At 43.3% G+C, this 21,297-nt stretch overlaps 1 protein-coding gene across 5 annotated transcripts in view; it reads right to left on the bottom strand.

Annotated features, from left to right (window-relative positions):
- DZIP1L (DAZ interacting zinc finger protein 1 like) overlaps positions 1-21,297 on the bottom strand; it is a 44,222-nt gene that overhangs the window by 13,949 nt on the left and 8,976 nt on the right. Inside the window, exons 1-6 of one of the 5 annotated variants that reach the window (XM_077349132.1) lie at positions 15,107-16,689; positions 4,386-4,964; positions 3,171-3,255; positions 2,374-2,486; positions 1,041-1,202; positions 618-755 (exon numbers count right to left, since the gene is read on the bottom strand). In XM_077349132.1, coding sequence (XP_077205247.1) covers positions 618-755; positions 1,041-1,202; positions 2,374-2,486; positions 3,171-3,255; positions 4,386-4,880 — 993 coding nt within the window. In that variant the 5' untranslated portion in view covers positions 4,881-4,964; positions 15,107-16,689. Of the gene's footprint in view, positions 1-617; positions 756-1,040; positions 1,203-2,373; positions 2,487-3,170; positions 3,256-4,385; positions 4,965-7,923; positions 10,096-14,906; positions 15,077-15,106; positions 16,694-19,202; positions 19,832-21,297 lie in introns of those variants that run through there. The other 4 variants (XM_077349131.1, XM_077349128.1, XM_077349133.1 and 1 more) reach the window with 4 other exon arrangements.

The following is a 21,297-nucleotide window of genomic DNA, read 5'->3' as shown; positions in this document are numbered from 1 at the left end:
TGACCAGATTAGTCCAAAAAGTGACCAAATCAATACTGATTCAGCTACTTTTAGGACATCCAAACCAAAGTACACATGTGTAGTTGGATCATGCAGATCTATGCTGCTATTGTTGGCACCTACTTCGGGGGCATGGGGCCTTCCACATTCCACAGGAGGGAAGTTTTCATTCACCTGCAAAAAGTTCCATGTGCCAGAAGTAGCCACTGCCAATAATAGAACAAATCTATGGCACCCACCTCCCCTAACAGAATGTTGGCAACTTGTTTGCTATGTAACATTCCCTTTTGGAAGGGTGTCCATCTCCTCTAACACCAAAAAGATAAAATATTTAGTGCTGCAGTACTTAATTGCTTGTTGAGCAGAAGTATGACTGCCCTAGCCAAGGGGATGTCTGCCAAATGGCCTTGCAGCAATCCATCTGCTGTCTTTCTTTTCTCGTAAAATGCCCCTATGAACAGCTTCATTTTAATGGTTTGGCTCTGACTAGAAGACTGTAGAGTTTAGTAGACTGCAAATATAATATTAGTCTAGTCTAGCTAACCATAATATACAAAAAAGAGCAAGAAATGAATTCCTTACAGACCACATGGATCAAATCCTCCAAACCTTCCCACCTGTTGCTCTATCTTGGTCCCCATCTCCTCTAGCTTTCTCTGTGTCTTGCTCCATTGATGCTTGTCACTGGAGACATCATCCTTCAATATTCCCAGATTGGAGACTTCCATATTCTTGATTTGTAGTTCATGTAGTTTCTTGAGAAATGATAAATGATATCTGTAAAGTTCCAAAGGGCATTTTGCAACACTCCTAGGGGAAAGGGGGCAGTTGAAACAGAACAGCCAAGGAGGTATGACATATGGACCATATGGGGGTATTCACTAGAAGGGGCACAAGCTATTTACTGTCTCTTGTTTTCAAAGGAAAAACCTCATCCATTAGTTTTTAATTGTAATAGCAACCTGATCATTAGACACAATATACCAATTTACTGAAAGCGAAGAACATGCTGAAGAGAGAAAGGCATGCATTGACCATACCTCTTCCAAGTTAGAATTCTTGTTGGAAATGTCCTTGAATTCAGTGAGGAACATCTGCCGAAGATCTTCCATTTCCTTTTGGAACTTTCTCCTCTCCTCCTCTTTCCAGCTTTCAAATTTCTTCCTTCCCTCTTCCTCTCTTTGGTGAATATTCTCTGCCTCCTGTCAAGAAAATAACAAAAGGGAATGGGCTAGGAAGAAAGAGCTGAAATACCAGAATGGTTGAGAATGTTTCCAGAAGTCTCAGCTCAACAGACACTCAAATTAATCATGGTCTCCAAGGCAGAGAACGTAAGAACATTGAAATATTTTAACAATTAAAAGTTACATTTAAACTTACAAAATGATCCAACAGTACGTAAACATCACAACCAGGAAAAAGGCCAATAACCCATTACTGAAGGTGTGCTGAATGAAAAAAAAATCTTTACCCAATGGCAGAAGTGAGACAGGGAGACAGATGAATCTCCCTGGAGACAAAGTTCATTTGGATACTCAGGGCCAAGTTAAATGTTACAGTGCTCTGGATCTAAATTAGATTCTCCACAGAAACACAGCAGTTGCAAGGAATGGTCTCTAAAGAGGTACTGTAGGGCAAGGAAGGTTTGCCTCTTCCCAAGTTCTATTCTCACACAAAAACCATGCTGGAGGGAATTTCCCCCCAAATTTTGCTGCCCCACATGGAGTATCTGTATGTGTGGAGCAACAAATTAAGGGGAATAAGTCCTCTCAGGGGGAATAAATTGGCCCTCAGTACAGCACCTACTAGTACAGTATCAAGAGCAGAAGATAACAGCATGGCCATATCAAAATGTCTGATATATAATGTATATGACTTCAGAGGACCAGAACAAATTCTAGTGGTCAATACTATTAAAATAGTATTTGTAAGGATTCCAGAAATAGATAAGGACCAAAGTTACATTAAAAACAATAGCTACTATAAGGACTATAGGCATGATAGAACGGAAGCCTCATGGACAGTATGAGCCAACCTGGTTCCATTAGGATGTTCAGTATGGCACCAACCAATAACTGGAAACTAGGGCTGGTTTATCCATGTATCACATGTAGATTGTGCTACAGGCCCCACACTTTCAGAGGCTCCATGCGGTGCCTCCCCCCATGCATCAGGGCCTTAGCTTCTCACCTCGCCCCCTTTCCTGCTTTAAGGACACTGTGGGGGGCCCTTCCACCTCCAGTCTGACGGTTCCCACTGTTCCACTTGACAGGCAAAATTATATCATTTCTTCTTATGACATCAATTCTTATAAACCATCAAACCAAGAGATTTGTGGATTGTTATTTCCCTCCCATTCTCATGACTTCATACCTGAGCCCGATGTTGGCTCTCAGCTTCCAGTTGGGTTTGGGTCTCCTTCAGCTTGATCTTCAGTGCTTCAATCTCATTTTCCATTTGCTCCACTTGTTTTTTCTTCTCCATCTCTACAAGGTTGATTCAGAAAAGAGGACCATTAGTGAGGGCCCTCGGCTGCACACACTTATATTACTATCAGTTTGGTGCTAGCTCCTCTGGAATGGAATGCCTGTATTCTTAGAATAAGATTAGTTATTTAGCAAAGATGGCACAAGGTTGGCAGGAAAAGAAGCCCAGTTAGAAACATTTACTGGGCAAGAAAAGCACACAAAAGTGTACCTTATTAAAGATTCTCCATATTTTTCCTTTTAAAGCTTAACGTTTTGGGGGAAGAAACAATGATGTCTAAAATTCCAAAACCTGGCTTTTTAAATTCAAATCCTAATTAATGTCATAAACAAAATAATAATAATCTAAATAAATTAAACAAAATTAAATAAATTAAACAAAGTGAAAAACCACAGAAAGCTGGATCCTGTTGATCTATTCGGCTAATTGTGAGGAAAGACTCTTCTCCACCTATAGGAACCTTCACATGACAAAGAAGGCTCTACAGCAGATTCGTTGTGTCAAAGGAAAACACCACTGTTGGCAGGATCCAATCCATCCCTAGACTATCTTCTGAAGATGCTGTATCTTAAAGGGTTATTCAGTGACTTCTTGTTGCCACATATGGCCTGAATTGCCCTTCACAGAGGACTTTAGGAGGAACTATCAAGGCTAGCTCCTCTGGAATGGAGTCCAGTGCTCACCAGCTTCAGTGGCTTCAGAGTGCCTGCGTTTCATGTGTGCTTGAAGGTAGGAGTAGTTCATGAAGCTCTTCTCACACAGTTGACACTAGGCAAAAGAGGCAGAAAAGAAAAATAAGACTGTGTATAAAGGCCCAAGGTAGAAAAACTCTCCATATCACTTCTGTTGTTTTCCTTCCTTGCTTTAATAGATCAGGAAGGGCCCAAAACCTATATACAGTCCTAATGGCCAGGGGACCCTTGCTAACCTGATCTCATCAGATCTCATCAGCTAATCAGGGTTGGCTCTGGTTAGTACTTGGATGAGAGACCACCAAGGAAATCCAGGAATGCTATGTAGAGGCAGGTGATGGCAAACCACCTGTAGAATCATATAGTTGGAAGGGACCTCATGGGTCATCTAGTCCAACCAATGCAGGACGCTCACATCCCTATCGATCATCCACTGTAATCTGCCGCCCCCTTGAGCCTTCACAGAATCAATCTCTCCGTCAGATGGCTATCCAGCCTCTGTTTAAAAATTTCCAAAGATGGAGAACCCACCACCTCTCAAGGAAGCCTGTTCCACTGAGAAACTGCTCTAAATGTCAGGAACTCCTTCTGGATGTTTAGATGGAATTTCCATATGTGAATGGCTCTTGCCTTGGAAACCCTATGGGGTGACTATAAATGGGCTGCAACTTGATGATACTTTCCAACACCTCCACCACCATTATTAGAATAGCTTTCATGCTATCTGAGAAACCTCTGTTCATAAAAGATGTTTATTAAAAAAAACTTGCCTGGAAAAATTAAAAGCAATGCAACCAACAACAAAATGCTTGATTTACAGATTTAGACATGCTTAATTCTAAACTATATTCAGTTTAAAAGGCAATTAGGGTTGCCAAATTGGTGGTGGGCTCTGGAGATCTCCTGGACGTACAACTGATCTCCAGAACACAAATTAGTTCCTCTTGAGAAAATGGCTACTTGGAGAGTTGGCTCTATGATTTTGCACCCTTTAAGCACCCCATCATCAACAGGCTACAGCCTTAAATCTCCCAGAATTTCCCAAGCAAGAGCAGGCAATGCTACCTCATATCATTATTACCAAATTGCAATCTATTTAAAGCCCCCCTCATAATTGGAGGTCCTAAGCTTTTGTTTGTGCATAAATCTACCTTTAAGAAACTGTGCCTGCTTAGGCTGAATTCCACTTGCCCCTGCAGAACTCACCTTGTGGTAGTTATTAGTCCCAGCTTGCAAGAGTAACTGCTGGGTGGAAATCATCTTCTTCCGTCTCCTGCTTTCTTCTTTGACATGCTTCAGCTCTTCGGCTTGCTTATCCAGGTCACGCTTGATACGCCTGAGGTCTTCTAGGGTGGCCTGCTGCTGCTCCTCCTGTAGTGCCAGACTCATGCTCAAGTATTCCTGGGAGTGCAGCAGGTATTCTATGGTCAGCTGAGCCATCTTCAGAACCTTTAAAAGAACAGGGTCTACTGGATGCTGACAGTAGGGACACTTCTCTGCATCAAGGTTACAAAAGGTGATGCTGTTGATGTTCTCCTGAAGGGTGGCAAGATCCAGCTCGCGAGCCACTTGCTCCACATCAATAGCACTGAACCGTCGCCAGTCAATAGTATCTCGCCGTGACTGGAATTTAAAGGCTGGGATTCCACCAGGACTGGCCAGCATTTTCCCAAAGAGATCCCCGCTGCTTGGGCAATTCATAGGAAAAACAGAGCTTGGAATGCCAGGCCAGTAGTATCTGGCTACAGGTGGTAGCAACGGGTAGTGAATATTATATGCAAAAGGCTGGGGGAGGAGAAAGGGAGTATAGAAAGGGTTAGAACTTAAACTTAAACAAAGGGATAATAGCATCTTCACAACACAGTATATTTGTGCCTTGGAAGACGTAATCTAATATTGTTTCAGGTTTTTGGTGGTTCTAAGCACTGCCTGGAGTGGTTGTTTCTCGTCCAAGGGCAGGTAGCAATGACTGCTGTGGTTTGCCATTGTTTTCCCATTAAGCAAACACAGAAACAACTGTTCACATGCAGAATGTTGCCATGATCTGGCACCCTTCTTCTGACTGTTTGAATAGCTTACCAGAAGGCTTAGTAAAAATTAAATCATTTATGTATGAGAAGAAGAAGAGCTGGTTCTTATGTACCACTTTTCTTGATCTGAAGAAATCTCAAGACGGCTTACATTCACCTTCCCTTTCCTCTCCCCACAACAGACACCCAGTGAGGTAAGTGAGGCTGAGAGAGCCCTGCTATTACTGCTTGGCCAGAACAGCTTTATCAGGGCTGTGGCGAGCCCAACGCGACCCAGTTGGCTGCATGTGGGGAGTGGGGAATCAAACCCGGCTCACCAGATTAGAAGCTGACTCTCAGAGGATAAAAGGACAATAGTGTATAATACATACAGATGTTATGGCCAGAATCTCGTCAAATGCAAAATAAACAAAATGAAAGCATAAAAAATAAGCACTAGCCAGAAGTGCCAGTATCTTATGGGCTAAACAAAAATGCATTTATATACAAGTTGTCTGTTGGTTCAGGATTGCTTCCCCCACAGCCTTTTCCTGAGCCTAAATACTGCCTCCCCCAAGTTATTCACATAACTGCGAAGCTGTCCTAAGATACTTTATTTCCAGTGATGCTGGCATGTAATACAATGTCACAGCCATCCCTTGCCTTGCTCCGAAAATTCCAGGATGCTAGGTAATGTCCCAGCACCCCTATCAAGTATATTCATTCTCAGTCCAATCAACAGATGTAAACTATCTGAACCAAGATTCTATATCTGCTCCTTTCACTATAAGGCCTTACAGTTGTCCAAGCATCTCAGGGGTTTACACTGACAAGCTATTTTATTATAGTTGCATTGGAGAAGGGGGATTTAATAACAGTATATCTTAATCAGCACTACAAAAACCACTTTAGCTGCTAGAGTCATGCTACTGGAAATGTCAGAAATACCTCCTCAGGTGGGACTGCCACCAATGCAAGCTGCAGCAAGAGTAAGTTATAGCAGCTACAGTTGTTCTACTGGGAATAAAGGAAGGTAGAAAACCTTCCAGGTACTCTCAAGTACAGCTGTCCAATGAAGCTGAACCTTGATACTGACCCAGATAGTATTCAGTTCTTCAGTATTACTTTATTATGTTTCAGTTTGATTTCTGAATAGGCTGATGAATAATTTGAATTCAAAATTTACTTTCAGTACCTGCATTAAGAATACAGGCAGATATGACAATTCCTGCCAAATAAACACACACACACAAAACATGTTTGCACAGCCCATAGATATTTATATTGATTTTCAGATGCTCAAAAGCCTATAAAAATGTACACCAGTATTGGTGTGGTGCCTATTGTGACCTACAGGTGTAAAGCGTTATGAGAGCTAGCGAGAAGATCGGCCTCCTGACAGATATATCACATATTTTTAGAAGCTCAGTTTTGAAGATCCTGGCATTTGTGCTCATTACAGGCTCAGTCATTTTCTATCTGCTGGAAAACAGCACTTCTCTTCATCAGTTATCTGAATGAAGAGTGACACATTAATGCTATCACCTCATGCTGTGCAGCATTATATGTACACGTTGATGTAAGGCATAAGCTGCAATCCAAAGCAACGACACACAAATCCAATTTATACATACACAGAAAAATCGCTTTAATAAACGGAAGAAAATATTTCTATTACAAATGGTCCTCAAGGGTATCGGGAGGAAAAAAAAATCTTTTAAGGTATATAGAGGAATCTTTCTCAATTCAGAGAGATTAACAGTTGGTTAATTAACAAATTGTAGTTCAACAGTATTAACACAGTATAGCAATATGTCCTTCAGTCAGGAATGCCAGCCTCCAGCTGGGACCAGGGATTCCCCGAGGATTACAGATCATCTCCAGACTCCAGAGATCAGTTCCCCTGGAGAAAATGGGTACTTTGGAGGGTGGACTCTATGGCATTGTACTCCATTGAGATCCCTGCCTCCCCAGGCTCCACCCCCAAATCTCCAGAAGGTTTCCCAACCTGAGAGCCAGTTTGGTGTAGTGGTTAGGAGTGTGAACTTCTAATCTGGCATGCCAGGTTCGATTCTGCACTCCCCCACATGCAACCAGCTGGGTGACCTTGGGCTTGTCATGGCCCTGATAAAGCTTGTTCTGACCGAGCAGTGATATCAGGGCTCTCTCAGCCTCACCCACTCCACAGGGTGTCTGTTGTGGGGAGAGGAATGGGAAGGCGACTGTAAGCCGCTTTGAGCCTCCTTCGGGTAGGGAAAAGCAGCATATAAGAACCAACTCTTCTTCTTCTGGATCTGGCAACTCACCTCCCCATCCCCTGCCAACAACCAGGGGGAACTCGGCAACCTTGAGGTTCAAGTACTGCATTTCTCCTACTCACAATGGCAGCATAATAATCACAATGAATTAGTTCACAGTTGTGTAGATTTTCATTTGACTTCAGGTTAAAATAACTTCCTGTTTATAATTGTCATTCAACACTAATGACTGTCATCTCCCCCCCCCCCCCCAATTTAAAAGATTATTATGCTGGTGTATGAATCCCTTTTTCAGGGAATGTTTTGTTATTGCTCAACAAAGCTTGAGATGTTGTTACAGGAAACAATCAAAGACTTAAAATACTGCACCTTTATCTTAAATTCTTGCTTAAAATGTATTATAACAATTATTTTATATACATTAGGCAACTTTCTAAAATCACTTACAAATTATGTTATTTGTGAAATGATACATACCATGTTTTCTAATGAGAACAGAATTTCTATGTGATCTGGACCCGAAGCATATTCAGAACACAGAGTTGTGTTGAACAACAGTGTGTTACTAGGCGTGTCTGGTGAGATGGTAACAGGACTCCAAAGTTTAGCCTACTGTAGATTTAATGCACCATAGCTAAGCAGAGAGCACCAAGCGGTTAAATATTCATTCTCTGTATTGTGTGCATTTGTTTGAGACTCCAGTGTGAGCAAACAATTATCAAGACAGGCAACTGAGTGATGTATTCCTGGATGCATTTCAGAAAAGCTGAACTCTGCCATATTAGTCTAATTAAGCTACACTGCTCAGGATTGGTGGCACACATGAAATTAGACTAAGTATGCAAATGCTTCCATTGACCTTTGTAAATGAAACTCCTGGTGGAAAAGCGTAAAGATACAATATGGTGACATATTGTATCAATTTTAGCATCCAGTAGGACTGTCAACTCAGGTTGGGAAATTCTTGGAAATTTGTTGCAGAGCCTGGGGAGGGTAGAGTTTCTGGAGCTGTGTGAACTCAGCAGGGATCTGATGCCATATTGTCTGCCACCCAAAGCTGCCATTTTCTTCAGTTGCATCTTTTTTACAGCAGAAGTTAGATACAATTCCAGAAGATCTTCCAGCTGCACCTGAAACTCTAGCAACTCTAGTATCTGTTGGGCTGGGCATCAAATTTTGTCTTATTTGTGGGCTTGTAGCCACTGCCATATGCCCTATATTAGAGTAATGGTCATTTTTTCTATCAATAGAAATCTAGCTTTTAACTACCTGCAGCTATTGCAATGCAATAATATTTAAGATAATCACTAACTGAAAATACTAAAAAATCAACTGGTTTTCATATCACTAAATACATTGAAATTGTGGTCTTAGACTCATTAATGTCAGATAAAAATTGAATGGTTACCAAGAGGTGAAGAATACCCAGTAACCTGGGAGCAGAGGTCTATCATGAGCTCAAAGTTCTTTCATTTATCACTCCCTAATGCTAGGAGACAATGCACAAAATAAACAGACCTGTTTAATTGATTCCTATCTGAGATTTCCATGCTAGTATTCAAGCACTGACATCAAATTACATTTAACTACATTTTAAAAAGTTAAGGTCATGCTGACAATATGTTTGCAAACATCAGCTACAAGGTCTACTTGAATACTGAAGAGTAGAATTATAAGGTGTCGCACTTTGCCACAGGAAATCAATTAAGCCGTTGCTTTCATCCCTGTACAACACTTGGTTTATATACTGTCCAATATTTTCATCCATTTACACATCACATCCCCATTTGTGCTTTTGTTCAAACTGCCTTTCATTTTCTTAATGGGCAAAATGTTTACCATTATGACAAGAAAGGGAGGAAAACCTTTATGTTGCATGGACTTTTCGTGCGAGGAGTACAACAAGGTAATCTCTACAAAGAAACTGAAAAACTCATTCCCTGTCTCATTGCTACTGTATCATTGTATTTTCAGTCAGAATATTCAGTAACAGTTGTGGACTGCAAATCATTTTAAAGGGAAAGTTTACTCTTACTGCTACATTATCTTTCACCTACGTGTACAATGTGAATTTACTTCCACACTTTGAGGACCTGAGACATTGAGAATCCAGTCTGCTCATATTTGCATAACATGGTTTAAAGTCCCAAGTTCTTCATCTTTCATAGTCTGAGTTCTATTTCTTGGTCATACTAAACATAACAGAATCTTTGGAATTAATTTTTAGGTAGGGAAAGAGACAAAAATCAGGGCAAAATGTGAGTATAGAAATAGGGCCTGCATACTGCAAGGCCCTCTAGGAATTCAGTGGGTCACTAGGCATCCTTGGATTCCTTACCTGCCCCCCCCCCCAATTCCTCTTAATGATCTGGACCATCTAATGAGCCATGAAAAACACATTTTACTTCCCTTGTAACACTGCCCACAAAAACAATGCTTTCATTTTTTCCAGGCATGAATTGCAACTGCTCACTTGTTTTGGTTTAAAAAAATATGACAATATATACACTTTGGGCACTTTTACGGTGAGAGCTATACTCCTGTCTGGCACAGTGACTCTTGCCATTCAAAATCAAGCCCACCGTCATTTTCAATTTGCCAAAAAAACCCTTTGGCTTGCTTGCTAACACACCATATAACAGATGCATATATTTTTTAGCTGCTATATACTGAATTAGCAGAATAGCCATCGTTATGATAAGTGGTGCAAGGGACCCTTATATTAATTATGGAAGCTACTGCATTGCATCCCATATAATTATGGAAGCTACTCAACAGGATCTCCACTGATTAAGACTGAACCACCAATTATCAATTTTGCTCGGATCAGAAGCATCCTCATAAGTAGCACCAAGAGGGAACGGTAACCATGAACCATGTGTTCAGGGAACTTATTGGAACTAAATTTGGTTCCTGCCCATGTGATCCCAGTATATAAGGTCTCCCCATCCTATCTGCAAAACCTCATGTTAAATAAAAAATGGGTGTTAAATAAATGTCTCTCAATAAAATTGAAAAACTTGGGTTCTATTTCTTGGCTACTTTAAGATGAAATGGCTTCCATACATATAGAAAATGGTTGTGTTTTAGAAACCACAAATTGCCAATAAGCCAGACTGAGTGTTACAATTTACTGTCTCTGGACTTTTTTTTTTTTTTACTGCCTGAAGTATACAGGGGAAACATATAAATATGACCCATGTACCAAAGTTAATTTCTCCTTGATGTTACTGGACCTGATGTCATGTTGACTAAACAGGCAAATACACATTCACTAACTGTAGGACTTAGTTTCCTTTAAACAAAATGGGGGAAAGTTCTCTTGAAAGTTCTCATGTTAGGATAAAGACCATCAAGACTGAGTGTGTGACTATGATACGGAAACTTGTATCTGTGTGTTTTTGTTTAATATATCCTTTAAATACCTTAATTGATGCTATGCCTGATTGTCTGACTATTTAATCAGAAATTAACCCTATTTAATACCATGAGCCCAATTACAAGAACATTCCATTGTTTTTGAACAATTGGACAGGTCAAGCTGCAGGTTCTATTTCACAGAGAGGCAAAATTGGCCTTCTCAGTAGTTGCCCCAAAGCAACCTTTTCAATTAAACCTCTTTGTCTCCAACCATTTAGGCATTTTAAGGCATTGTAACTTTCTTGTTTACATCAAGATTTTAATATTCTGATTTTCCCTGATATGTGATAGAACGATTACATACGAAGAGCCTTGCTGGATCAGACCACTAGTCCATCTAGTCCAGCATCCTGTCTCACACAGTGGCCAACCAGTTCCTCTGGACAGTCAATATGACTCCCCCCCCCCCCCAATGTTGCCTCCTGGTATTCTCTGGCTCTGGGATTCAGAGATTTAGTTCCTCCAAATGTGGAGGTTCCTCTCAGTCACCTTGGCAAGTAGCCATTAATAGATTTATCCTCCATGAAACTATCCCTCTTAAAAGCAATTTATTCATGTGCACATCACTACATCCTCTGGCAGTGAATTCCACATTTTAATCACTTCCCTCCTGAACGTAGTGCCCATCAGTTTCATTGGATGTCCTTGAGTTCTAGCATTTTGGAAGAGGGAGAAAAGTTTCTGTTTGGCAACTCTCTTCACCCCTCAGTCATCTCTTTTCTAAATTGAAAAGTACTTCTGTGAGATATGGTGACCAAAAATGTACACAGACTAGTCGAATGTTCCAGGGTTCCAGGACAACCAGCAGATTCGTACCCACAGAGCAAAGTGCTCATGGGGAGGGGGGAGGGGAAGAGGGCATAAGCAGATAAGAAGTCCTGCAGATAGGTAAGACCCAGGCCACATATAGCCTTGAAGGTTAAAACCAAAACCTTGAACTTGACCTGAAAGCAGACTAGTAACCAGTGCAGATGTTGTAGCACCGGCTGACTATGAGTCCTCTTCAGTGTTCTAGCGAGGACCCTTGTAGCCACATTTTGTACCAGCTGCAATTTCCAGATCAAAGCCAAGGGAAGGCCCATGTAGGGCGAGTTACTGTAGTCTAACCTGGAAGTGACCGTTGCATGGATCACTTGTGTCCAAGTGTTCTGAGGACAGGTAGGGCATAAGTAGCCCCCACATTCCTGGCTGAAGGTGCAGGTATTAGTTGCACCCAGTCCAGGCATAGGAGGCACGCTGCCTGTTCCTGCCCCTTCCCACCCAGCCACAGGACCTCCATCTTGGAGGGGATGTGTTTCAGAAGACTTTGCCTGAGCCATCCAGTCACTGCTTCCAAACATCTGGCAAATGTATTGTGTGTGTGTGTGTGTGTGTGGAGGGGGAGTCGGTCCGTCCATCTAGCAGAAGGTAGAGCTGGGTGTCATCCGCATACTGGTGACAACCCCGCCCAAAGCCCCAGACCAGCTGGGCCAGAGGGCGCATATAGATGTTGAAAAGTGTGGGAGAGTATATTGCCTCCTGTGGCACTCCTCAAGGAAGCACCATGCGGTCTGATAACTCTTCTCCCACTGCAACCCTCTAGGCTTGATTCCAAAGGAAGGAGATCAGCTATTTCAATGCAGTCCCCCTCACTCCAATCACAGCAAGGTAGCATACCAGCAACTTGTGGTTGGCTGCATCAAATGTGGCCGACAGATCTAAAAGAACGAGTATGGCTGAACCATCTCTATCCAGCTGGCACTGGATATCATCTGCTAGCGTGACCAACACGGTCTCCACCCATGGCCAGCATGGAAGCCAGGCTGGTTTAGATCCAGAGCTGAAGTTTCCTCCAAAAAGTCCAGGAGCTGGTCTGCTGTGGCCCGTTACACTACTGTTCCCAGGAACACAAGATGCAAAACTGGGTGGGAGTTGGCGGAGTCCCATGGGTCCAGCAATGTTTTTTTTTCTTCAGTTGAGGACTTCTACTTCAGTAGACTTCTACTTCAGTAGAAGTTTCAAGAGAACTCTCTCTTGAAGAGTGCATGCTCTAAATTAGGTCATCAAATATGGTTTTCCCCCCTAACAGAAAACAAATGCAGATTTTGAGTTCTATAATGTATTTTTTGCATTACTCTTGCAAGATGCCTTGGGATGATTAGGAAATACAGGATATAAATATTTTAAACAAAATAAATAATACACCTCACAGTATTCGAGTTAAAAAAGCAGCATATATCTCATTTTAGCGCCTCTTGTGGTGCAGAGTGGTAAGGCAGCAGACATGCAGTCTGAAAGCTCTGCCCATGAGGCTCGGAGTTCAATCCCAGCAGCCGGCTCAAGGTTGACTCAGCCTTCCATCCTTCCAAGGTCGGTAAAATAAGTACCCAGCTTGCTGGGGGGTAAACGGTAATGACTGGGGAAGGCACTGGCAAACCACTCCGTATTGACATGACTTGGTGCTTGCACAGGGGATACCTTTACCTTTTTTATCTCATTTCAATATAGATATTGTGTCCATAATTCCCACTCTGCATAGCTCTTACTACCTTTCTCTCAGGGGCTCAGTTATAATGCAGCTGCCAACTGAAACATTTCTCATACTGCAAATTCATGCTACTTTTGTTTCAAGATGTGGGAGCTTCACCAGATATCTATTTATGTTATTTATAATCTGCCTTTCTCCCCAAGACCCAAGCCAGATTTCATAATGTAAATCAATGCAATTATTGTAGCAATGCAATTATTGAAGACTGAAGCATCTAATTAGCAATGTGATAGGAACAGAAATTTCAGAAATTTGAAATGGAGTTGTCATCTGAACAAAGCAAAGGTATTAAACAGGAGCTTTCTATCTTACTGAATAATCACAGCAATACTTAGGACCATATGAAGAACGACAAAGAAGTGAATGGATCTTTGAGTTTGTTGAAACTCACCAAGGTGGATGGTAAACTAAAAACAAAAGGGGAAAAAAGGGGGGTTAGGGGAAAAACAGATAAAAAAACAAAACTCCTGTTGGAGCAGGCCAGTGGCCCAGCATCCTGTTCCACGGTGGTCAAGCGGTTGTCCTGGAGGGCTAATAAAGAGAGCATAGAGACTTGGTGTGGTGTTCCAGGAGTGGGATGTTGTAAGGCACGATGACAACATAAGCCAGAAATAGCACAAAACAGGATTATGAAGGATGTGGTGTGGAGCCTTCATGAGGTTAGGTATTGCTTTGTGATTTTTTTTAAAATCCCAAACTGTATTTATAGCTTACGACGATGTGAAAGATTTTCACACTAGCTGAAAAACCCTTACTAGTTTCCATCCGTAGTAAATCCCTACACCGGAAAGCAGAAGCTACAAAAATGTAGCGGCCCTTACAGCAAACAAACTGAACATTAATTGGTTCTCTGCCACGAAAAAGCGAAGGCAAAAAAACAAACCCAAACTCATTTGCATCCCTCCCACAACAGCCCCGCTTCTCGTGGAAACTTGGCCCCGGATCTGCAGACGCAGCAAGCGCCTCAGATGCAGGGAATGCGGCCGACTCTCCAAGGCCTGCTGGCTTTCAGAGCCATCTGGCTCCCAAGCCCTTGCGGCGCAAGCCTCACTCCCGAGGGCCGTGGGCGCGAGGCTGTCTTCCCGCCGCCCTCGGGCCGAATACTTGCCAAGCCAAGTGTCGGAATGGCTGGCTGGCCGGGCCCACCGCCCCCTTCCCCGACAGTCTTCTTTGAACCACTCCACATTTTCTGGCGATTCTCTATAAAGTGGACCTCGGAGCCTCGAGGCCCTGGAAAGAGTGCTCCAGCAGCAGCAGCGGAGAGCAGCTCCAGCTTCGTACGTTTGTTCCTGAAGTTGGCTCGCGTTTTCCAGCCAACCTGCAACAGCTGCACTCGCCGCGCTGCTTGCCCAGCGGGACGAAGCCCGGGGAGACAGGCGAGGCGGACTTGGCGAGCAACATGTAGTCCCAGCCCTCCGCTGGCGGCGCCTCCCCTCCCGCCCCGCGCCCGCTGGTTCTCGAGCGCCTCAGCGTTCAATCCCAGTTTTCGATACCGAACAAAAGCAGTTCGTACCTGTCGTCAGGATTCCCGTTTGGGGAAATAGGGCGGGGAGGTGCGTACGGAAAAGACTGGTGGGAAGCAGAGGCGACGGGCAGGATTTCTTCGCGCTGTAATCCTTCTCCTCCCCGCCCAGGAAATTTATTTCCCCCCCTAAAAAAAATTCCCCCGCAAGATTCCGACTCTCTTCCCCCTCCCCACAGCAGCGGAGTCACCTGCGATCCGGAGCGGGTCCCTGGTGTCGCTGCAAACTGTCCCCTAAGCCCAGCCGTTGCTCTAGTAACTTATGACAACACCGCGGCCGGGTTTTTATAAATTACTAGTTTCCTCTCGCTGAGTCTCTGCTGGCTTAGTTTTGCGAGCAACGTCATTGGCTTCAGTCTCACAGCAGTGGAGGGGGCGGATCGGGCAACCCCAGTGTTTTTAAACAGTGATCCTCAGGGGCGACTATTAAGGTTGAGTTCGCCTGGGAAGAGATGTTTTCTCCATGTAGCTATAGACATACCGCAAGATGCAGCTGTGTAAAAGAGACAGGGTGGATTCCCCCCCCCCCCCAAAGGGCTGCAAAACGTTTTATCCACATCTGCGATATTAATTGAAAAACACTATTAAAAGAGGCATAATATTATTTCTGTACATAAGGGATCAGTTGATTAATGCTCCTGCTTGTCTCTTCTGGAAGCCTGCCGGTCCACAGGTGGTCAGGATCCTGAGGAGGAATTCACATAATTCATACAAGATGCCTCTCCCCAGAAAAAAAAAGAAGAAATGTACTACAATTATTTATATTATGCTTTTCCTTGTGGCTCAAAGAAATTCCAAATCACAGCTAAAAGCATCCCAATGTAAAGCACCAAGGAAAATGTCAGATAACCCCCCCCCTCCATGTATAGAAAATGACAAGGTGGAGGTGGTTCCATTGCTTTTTACAATATTTTGAAAATGCTTAAGGCCAGTGCTAGGGCTGCATAGTAAGGAAGAAGTCAATTCCTGAAGAATAAGGACATCACAGCATCGTATAGGTACGGTAATCAGTGTTCTACCAACCCCTGGTCCTCTGCTGAGAGGTTACTAGGCCTTCCTCAACACACATTAGTAAATGATAATATTTCAAACATCAATGAAATGACTAGAGATGGTCTCTGAAAGAACTAAATTCAACACTGGAGGGCAAAGCAGAATATTCTTCAGGCAGAAAATCCCTTCCTGAATCCCAACCGCACAAGTTTGGTGAGCAGTTATAGCCTGAGCAAACGCCTATTGCAATCTGTTCAGTGGGGCTTACTTCCAGGAAAGTGCTGCATTGTTAGTGTTGCTAAGTGTAGTGTCATAGATTTAATAAGAACCCCAGTGAAACAATTCTATCGCTAGGCCAATCTGTATGGACATGCAGTTTAATTCATTAGGAATCTGCTCTGTTAATTTCATTTGGGCAACTAGTTCACTCCTCTCCTTGGCCTATACTGACTGTGCAGCTAACAAAATAAATGAAAACAGAACTTGATATTGGAGGGATTCAGGGCATTGTAATCAACTAATTTACTATGGATTAGCCCTGGCTGGAGCAGTGCAAATAGTGACTTCTGTTGCTATAATTAAAGTAGCATCATTAACCTGAGAAAATAACATACATAAACTGGGTATGGCAGAACTGACAGTTCTCCATCCTTAAATATGTCCAGCTTGGTTTCATGAGCCTATATGGTTTTTAAAAGAATTCTGTCCTTTTGCTTCAGTGCTCTGTCATAAATGCTGTATTTATGGCATACGCCAAAGTATGGGTGTTCTTTTCTTCAATTTACCTGAAAAACAAGAGGGTAGAAAATTTGAAGAGTATGTGTAAAGTTAAGTTCAGAAATGAGATATCTTCTTAATTATAAAAGTATACAAAATGTATTTATGCAAGAACAGGGGAAGTTAGATAGTTCATTATGTCAGAGCAGTTTTCCTGATTCATTAGAGAGCACTGATTCATTTCTGGTTTAGATGCTCTGAACTGGTTGAAATACATTTCATGAAGAATAATATAACAATACTTGCCTATATTGTAACTTTAGAAAATGAATACAATGATAATTTAACTTACGGGGGGGGTAACAATGTTAGTTTTATCCACGATGCCTGTTATTCTTCCTTTCCTCAGAAGGGGAAGGCCTTAGAGCAGGGTACTGCCTTACTGGCTTGTTTGATCTATCAAGCTGTAGAATCATGGAATCACAGAGTTGGAAGCAAACTCCAGGGTCATCTAGACCAACCCCCTGCAGAATGCAGGACATTCACAACTACCTGCCCACCCACAGTGACCTCAATTCCATGCCCAGATGATAAAAAGGTAAAGATATCCCCCGTGCAAGCACCGGGTCATGTCTGACCCTTGGGGTGACTCCCTCTAGAGCAGTGGTCCCCAACCTTTTTATCACCGGGGACCGGTCAACGCGTGACAATTTTACTGTGGCCCGGGGGGGGGAGTAGTCTTTTGCCGAGGGACATCGCTGCCGCCTGGGCCCCTGCTCCACTTCCTTTCCTGCCGATGCCCCTGACTTCTTGCCACCTGATGGGAGGCGCTGCCAAGGGGGTGCCCCAACCACAGCCATGGTGGCTGTTGGAGAGCACCAAAGGTTAGCTGGCGGCAGAGTGGCAGGGCAGCCCCCGAGGTAGTAGCCAGGGAGGAGGACGAGGAGGAGCCGCGGGCCGGTACCAACTGATCTATGGACTGATCCCGGTCCCCGGACCGGGGGTTGGAGACCACTGCTCTAGAGCAGTGATTCCCAAAGTGGGTGCTACTGCCCCCTGGTGGGTGCTGCAGCGATCCAGGGGGGCAGCGATGGGCCACAGGTGCATTTGGGGGCGATGAATAACTATTAAAATTTAAAAAAAATTAATTTCCAGGGGGCTGAGTAATATTTTTTCTGGAAAGTGGGTGGTAGGCCAGATAAGTTTGGGAACCACTGCTCTAGAGTTTTCATGGCAGACTCAGTACGGGGTGGTTTGCCAGTGCCTTCCCCAGTCATTACCGTTTACCCCCCAGCAACTGACCTCGGAAGTATGGAAGGCTGAGTCAACCTTGAGCCGGCTGCTGGTATTGAATTCCCAGCCTCATGGGTAGAGCTTCAGACTGCATGTCTCCTGCCTTACCACTCTGCGCCACAAGAGGCTCTTGCCCAGATGATGCCACCCCCCAAAAAAACCCAGATTCCATGGCCAATTTGGCCTGGAGGAAATTCACCTCATGATCCCACTGTGGCGATTGGCATTTCCCTGGACATGCAAGAAAGGACCACAAGAGCCAAGCATGGACACAATTCTTTCTGCCCAGCCACTCCTCCCTAAATTCACAGAATCAGCATTTCTGGTATGCATTGCATACTGTATGCAATTAGTGATCACCATGAGGAAAAAACTCATGACTCACAGGCAAGGTTCTTTCTTCCGTTCCTTTACTTTTCAAGTTTCACAGTTGACCAGTGAGATGGATGAACTTGAGGATCTGCTACTTATCTGATCAGAGCAAACTATTCAGATGGCTACCCTTTAACTAAATATGACACCTCCCAGAAAGTTAGAGTCAATGAAGTGCTCCTATAGCACGTTCTTCCCTTTCACCATTCCAGGCAGCCGTGCAGAGTGCCAGGAAGCACCAAAAAGGAGCAGAAGAAAGAGGGAGAGCAAGCAAATGAGAAATGCCGGGGGGGGGGGATTTTTCATAGTGTCACACAATTTCGCTAGCATTACGCTATTTTTTTAGATGTGCGGTAAAGCCCCCAGAACAGCTGATTACAAAGGTCAATGAAGTAAGTGACAGTTTTGGACTTTTCTTAACTAAAAAGACAAACATAATGACCACTGCAAAAACCAGACATGCCACAATAACAACTGAGGGCGAAGACATCGAAAGCATTCAGGAATTCATTTTTCTTGGATCACAAATTGACGTGAGTGACAATTGCAGTATGGAAATAATCACAAAACTCCAGCTCACTTTAACCATCATCATGCACTCCAACTCAGTGAAGAAAGCAATTCTGGTAGAAATGGTCAATGGAAAAAGGAAACCAGGCTGACAAAAAACACTGTAGTTAGACATGATCAAAATGGACACCAGCCAAAACAGTGCAAGGTTGAGGGAAGCAGTGCAGACGTGAGGGGCGGGGCTTCTGAACTGTTTTTTTGTGTTAGGGTTTGTTTTTACTCCCTGGCTGCAAGGTAATCTGAATAACTGTAGTGTTTTGGAGCTCAGGTAAAAAATGAAACCCCTTATGATCGTCAATATTATCCTAGAATGACCAGAGTTTTAAAGAGAAAAAAAATCACCTTGTTCTGTTTAATGGTCAGCTGGTTTTATTTAGTGACGTCCCTTTACTTCCTTCTGCTTCTTGAACAAGGCTCCAGTAAGTAGTTGGGCAATATGTCTTGTATATGTTTTCCACAAGTGTGTTACTTCCAATGGTCATATTCTTAGTTTCATGGTTCATGAAGTTCCACAGGTGTAAAGCGTAAGAGTAATTGAAATCTGGTATTGGGTCCCACACTTCATAGTACTTCCTCCACTGTGGATAGGAGATGGGATAGAAGCGATTGGGGTGCAAGAAGGAAATATTGTGACATCTTTGATCTTCCATATTCTGAAAATCTGTAAGATTGCAGAGCCCCTTCAGCATCCTTGTCATTAAATAAGGGCCCTGGTTCCCCCAAATATCTGCATTGTAGTTCTCAACAAAATTCTCCATGCATTCCCAGAGGAACGAGTTTCGTTGCTGAAAACCAAAGATCCCATTGCTGGAGAACTGGGAAGACTGGGCTGCCAAAAAATTTGTCTCTGGGATGGGTCTGATAGAAATGACATCTGTGTCCATATAAATCCCACCATATTTCCAGACCATTGCAAGCCTGCTTGCATCGGAGCTAATATAGATCCAGTACTTCTCCTTTGTTGCATTGATCTGAAAGGTTCAAAATGGACAGAGAATCACAAAACCTTCAGTTTCGAAGATGAATATTTTACTTGTTATACTTACGCCAGTTTTTCTAATGATAAGCATCCTTAGTACTGGGCTGTTTAATTCAGTTTAACAGAATTTATAAACTATGGAAAGCAGAAACTCTGAACCTTATTTCTGAGATCACTGTGGCCAGGTGTTCTGGGTTCATGTGGGCTGCTAGTAGCGTCACCTGGCAGAGGTAGAAAAATGCTTGCTGGGCTACTTTTGTGATTTTTTGTGATCTGACCCTCCATGTTAAAGGAGGCATCAAAGGTCACCCCAAATTCCTGATGGTCTGGCAGCTTGTAACTGCACCGTCAAGCCAGGGGAGGTGCATTTCCTCCACTGGTTCCTCCCTTCCTAGCCACAGGACCTTCATCTGCAAGAGCTTAAGCTTCAGGTGGCTTTCCTGGAGCATTAACAGGTAGAGCTGGGTGTCATCTGCATACTGATGATACCTAAGTCCATACCTTCAGACAAACTGGGCAAGAGGTGCATTAAGATGTTGAATAGTATTGGGGAGAGAATCATACCCTACACCAGAGTAGGCAACTGTGCTATTGTTTTTCCCCAATTAGAACCCTTTGCCCCCAACTTTGGAGAAAGAAGACCAGCCATTGCAAGGCTGACCCCATGTCCCCGCATCATCAGATCTTGGCAGCTAAGCAGGGTTGGTCCTGTGATTTGACAGCATTTCCACCATTGTCATTGAGAGCCAGAGTGTTAGGGAGGTGAACACACATGTATCCCTTCCTTTGTTGTGCTCTGACACTGTTTCTTTGATATATACTGTATTTTCCGGCGTATAAGATGACTGGGCATATAAGACGACCCCCCCCCCAATATTTCCACTCAAAACACAGTACTATGGGCCACTATGGGCAGCTATGTCTATCCCAACTGAAGTGCACCCGGCGTATAAGACGACCCCCCCTCCACTTGGAGGCATGTTTTTCAGGGGGGAAACTAGTCTTATATGCCAGCAAATACTGTAAATTGCTACTGTCAAGGAATATTCCTTCCTTCTGACCTTCTCACTCTCCATCTTTCAACCTTCAGGACTATCCTAGTATTGCCAGTTAGACTGTAATGATGTCTCTTCTTTGTCCTAACTTGAATGAAGCTCCTTTTAATAAAGTATTCATATTTCTTTACTAAAGATAAAAGCGGACTCTGTGTGAACTTTATTTCCTCAGCGGAGCCAAACACAAATTCTACCATTCCATATGCACTCAGCTCAACAACACTGAGTTAGACCATCCCATCTAGCTCAGTATTGCTTGCTCTGATGGGCAACGACTTAGGCAGAGATGTCAGCCATAGGTTGCACTTCTGGCTAGCTGTCAAGTGAAGGGCTTCAGATACAGGTGGGGCAGGCATCAAAGCAGACTTCCCTCAAATTCTCTCTTACTGGGATCCCTGCAAAA

The sequence above is a fragment of the Paroedura picta genome, chromosome 8 (assembly GCF_049243985.1).
Source record: "Paroedura picta isolate Pp20150507F chromosome 8, Ppicta_v3.0, whole genome shotgun sequence".
Classification (NCBI taxonomy): domain Eukaryota; kingdom Metazoa; phylum Chordata; class Lepidosauria; order Squamata; family Gekkonidae; genus Paroedura; species Paroedura picta.
Note: the sequence above shows the minus strand (reverse complement) of the source record. Positions and strands in the feature narration are given on the sequence as shown.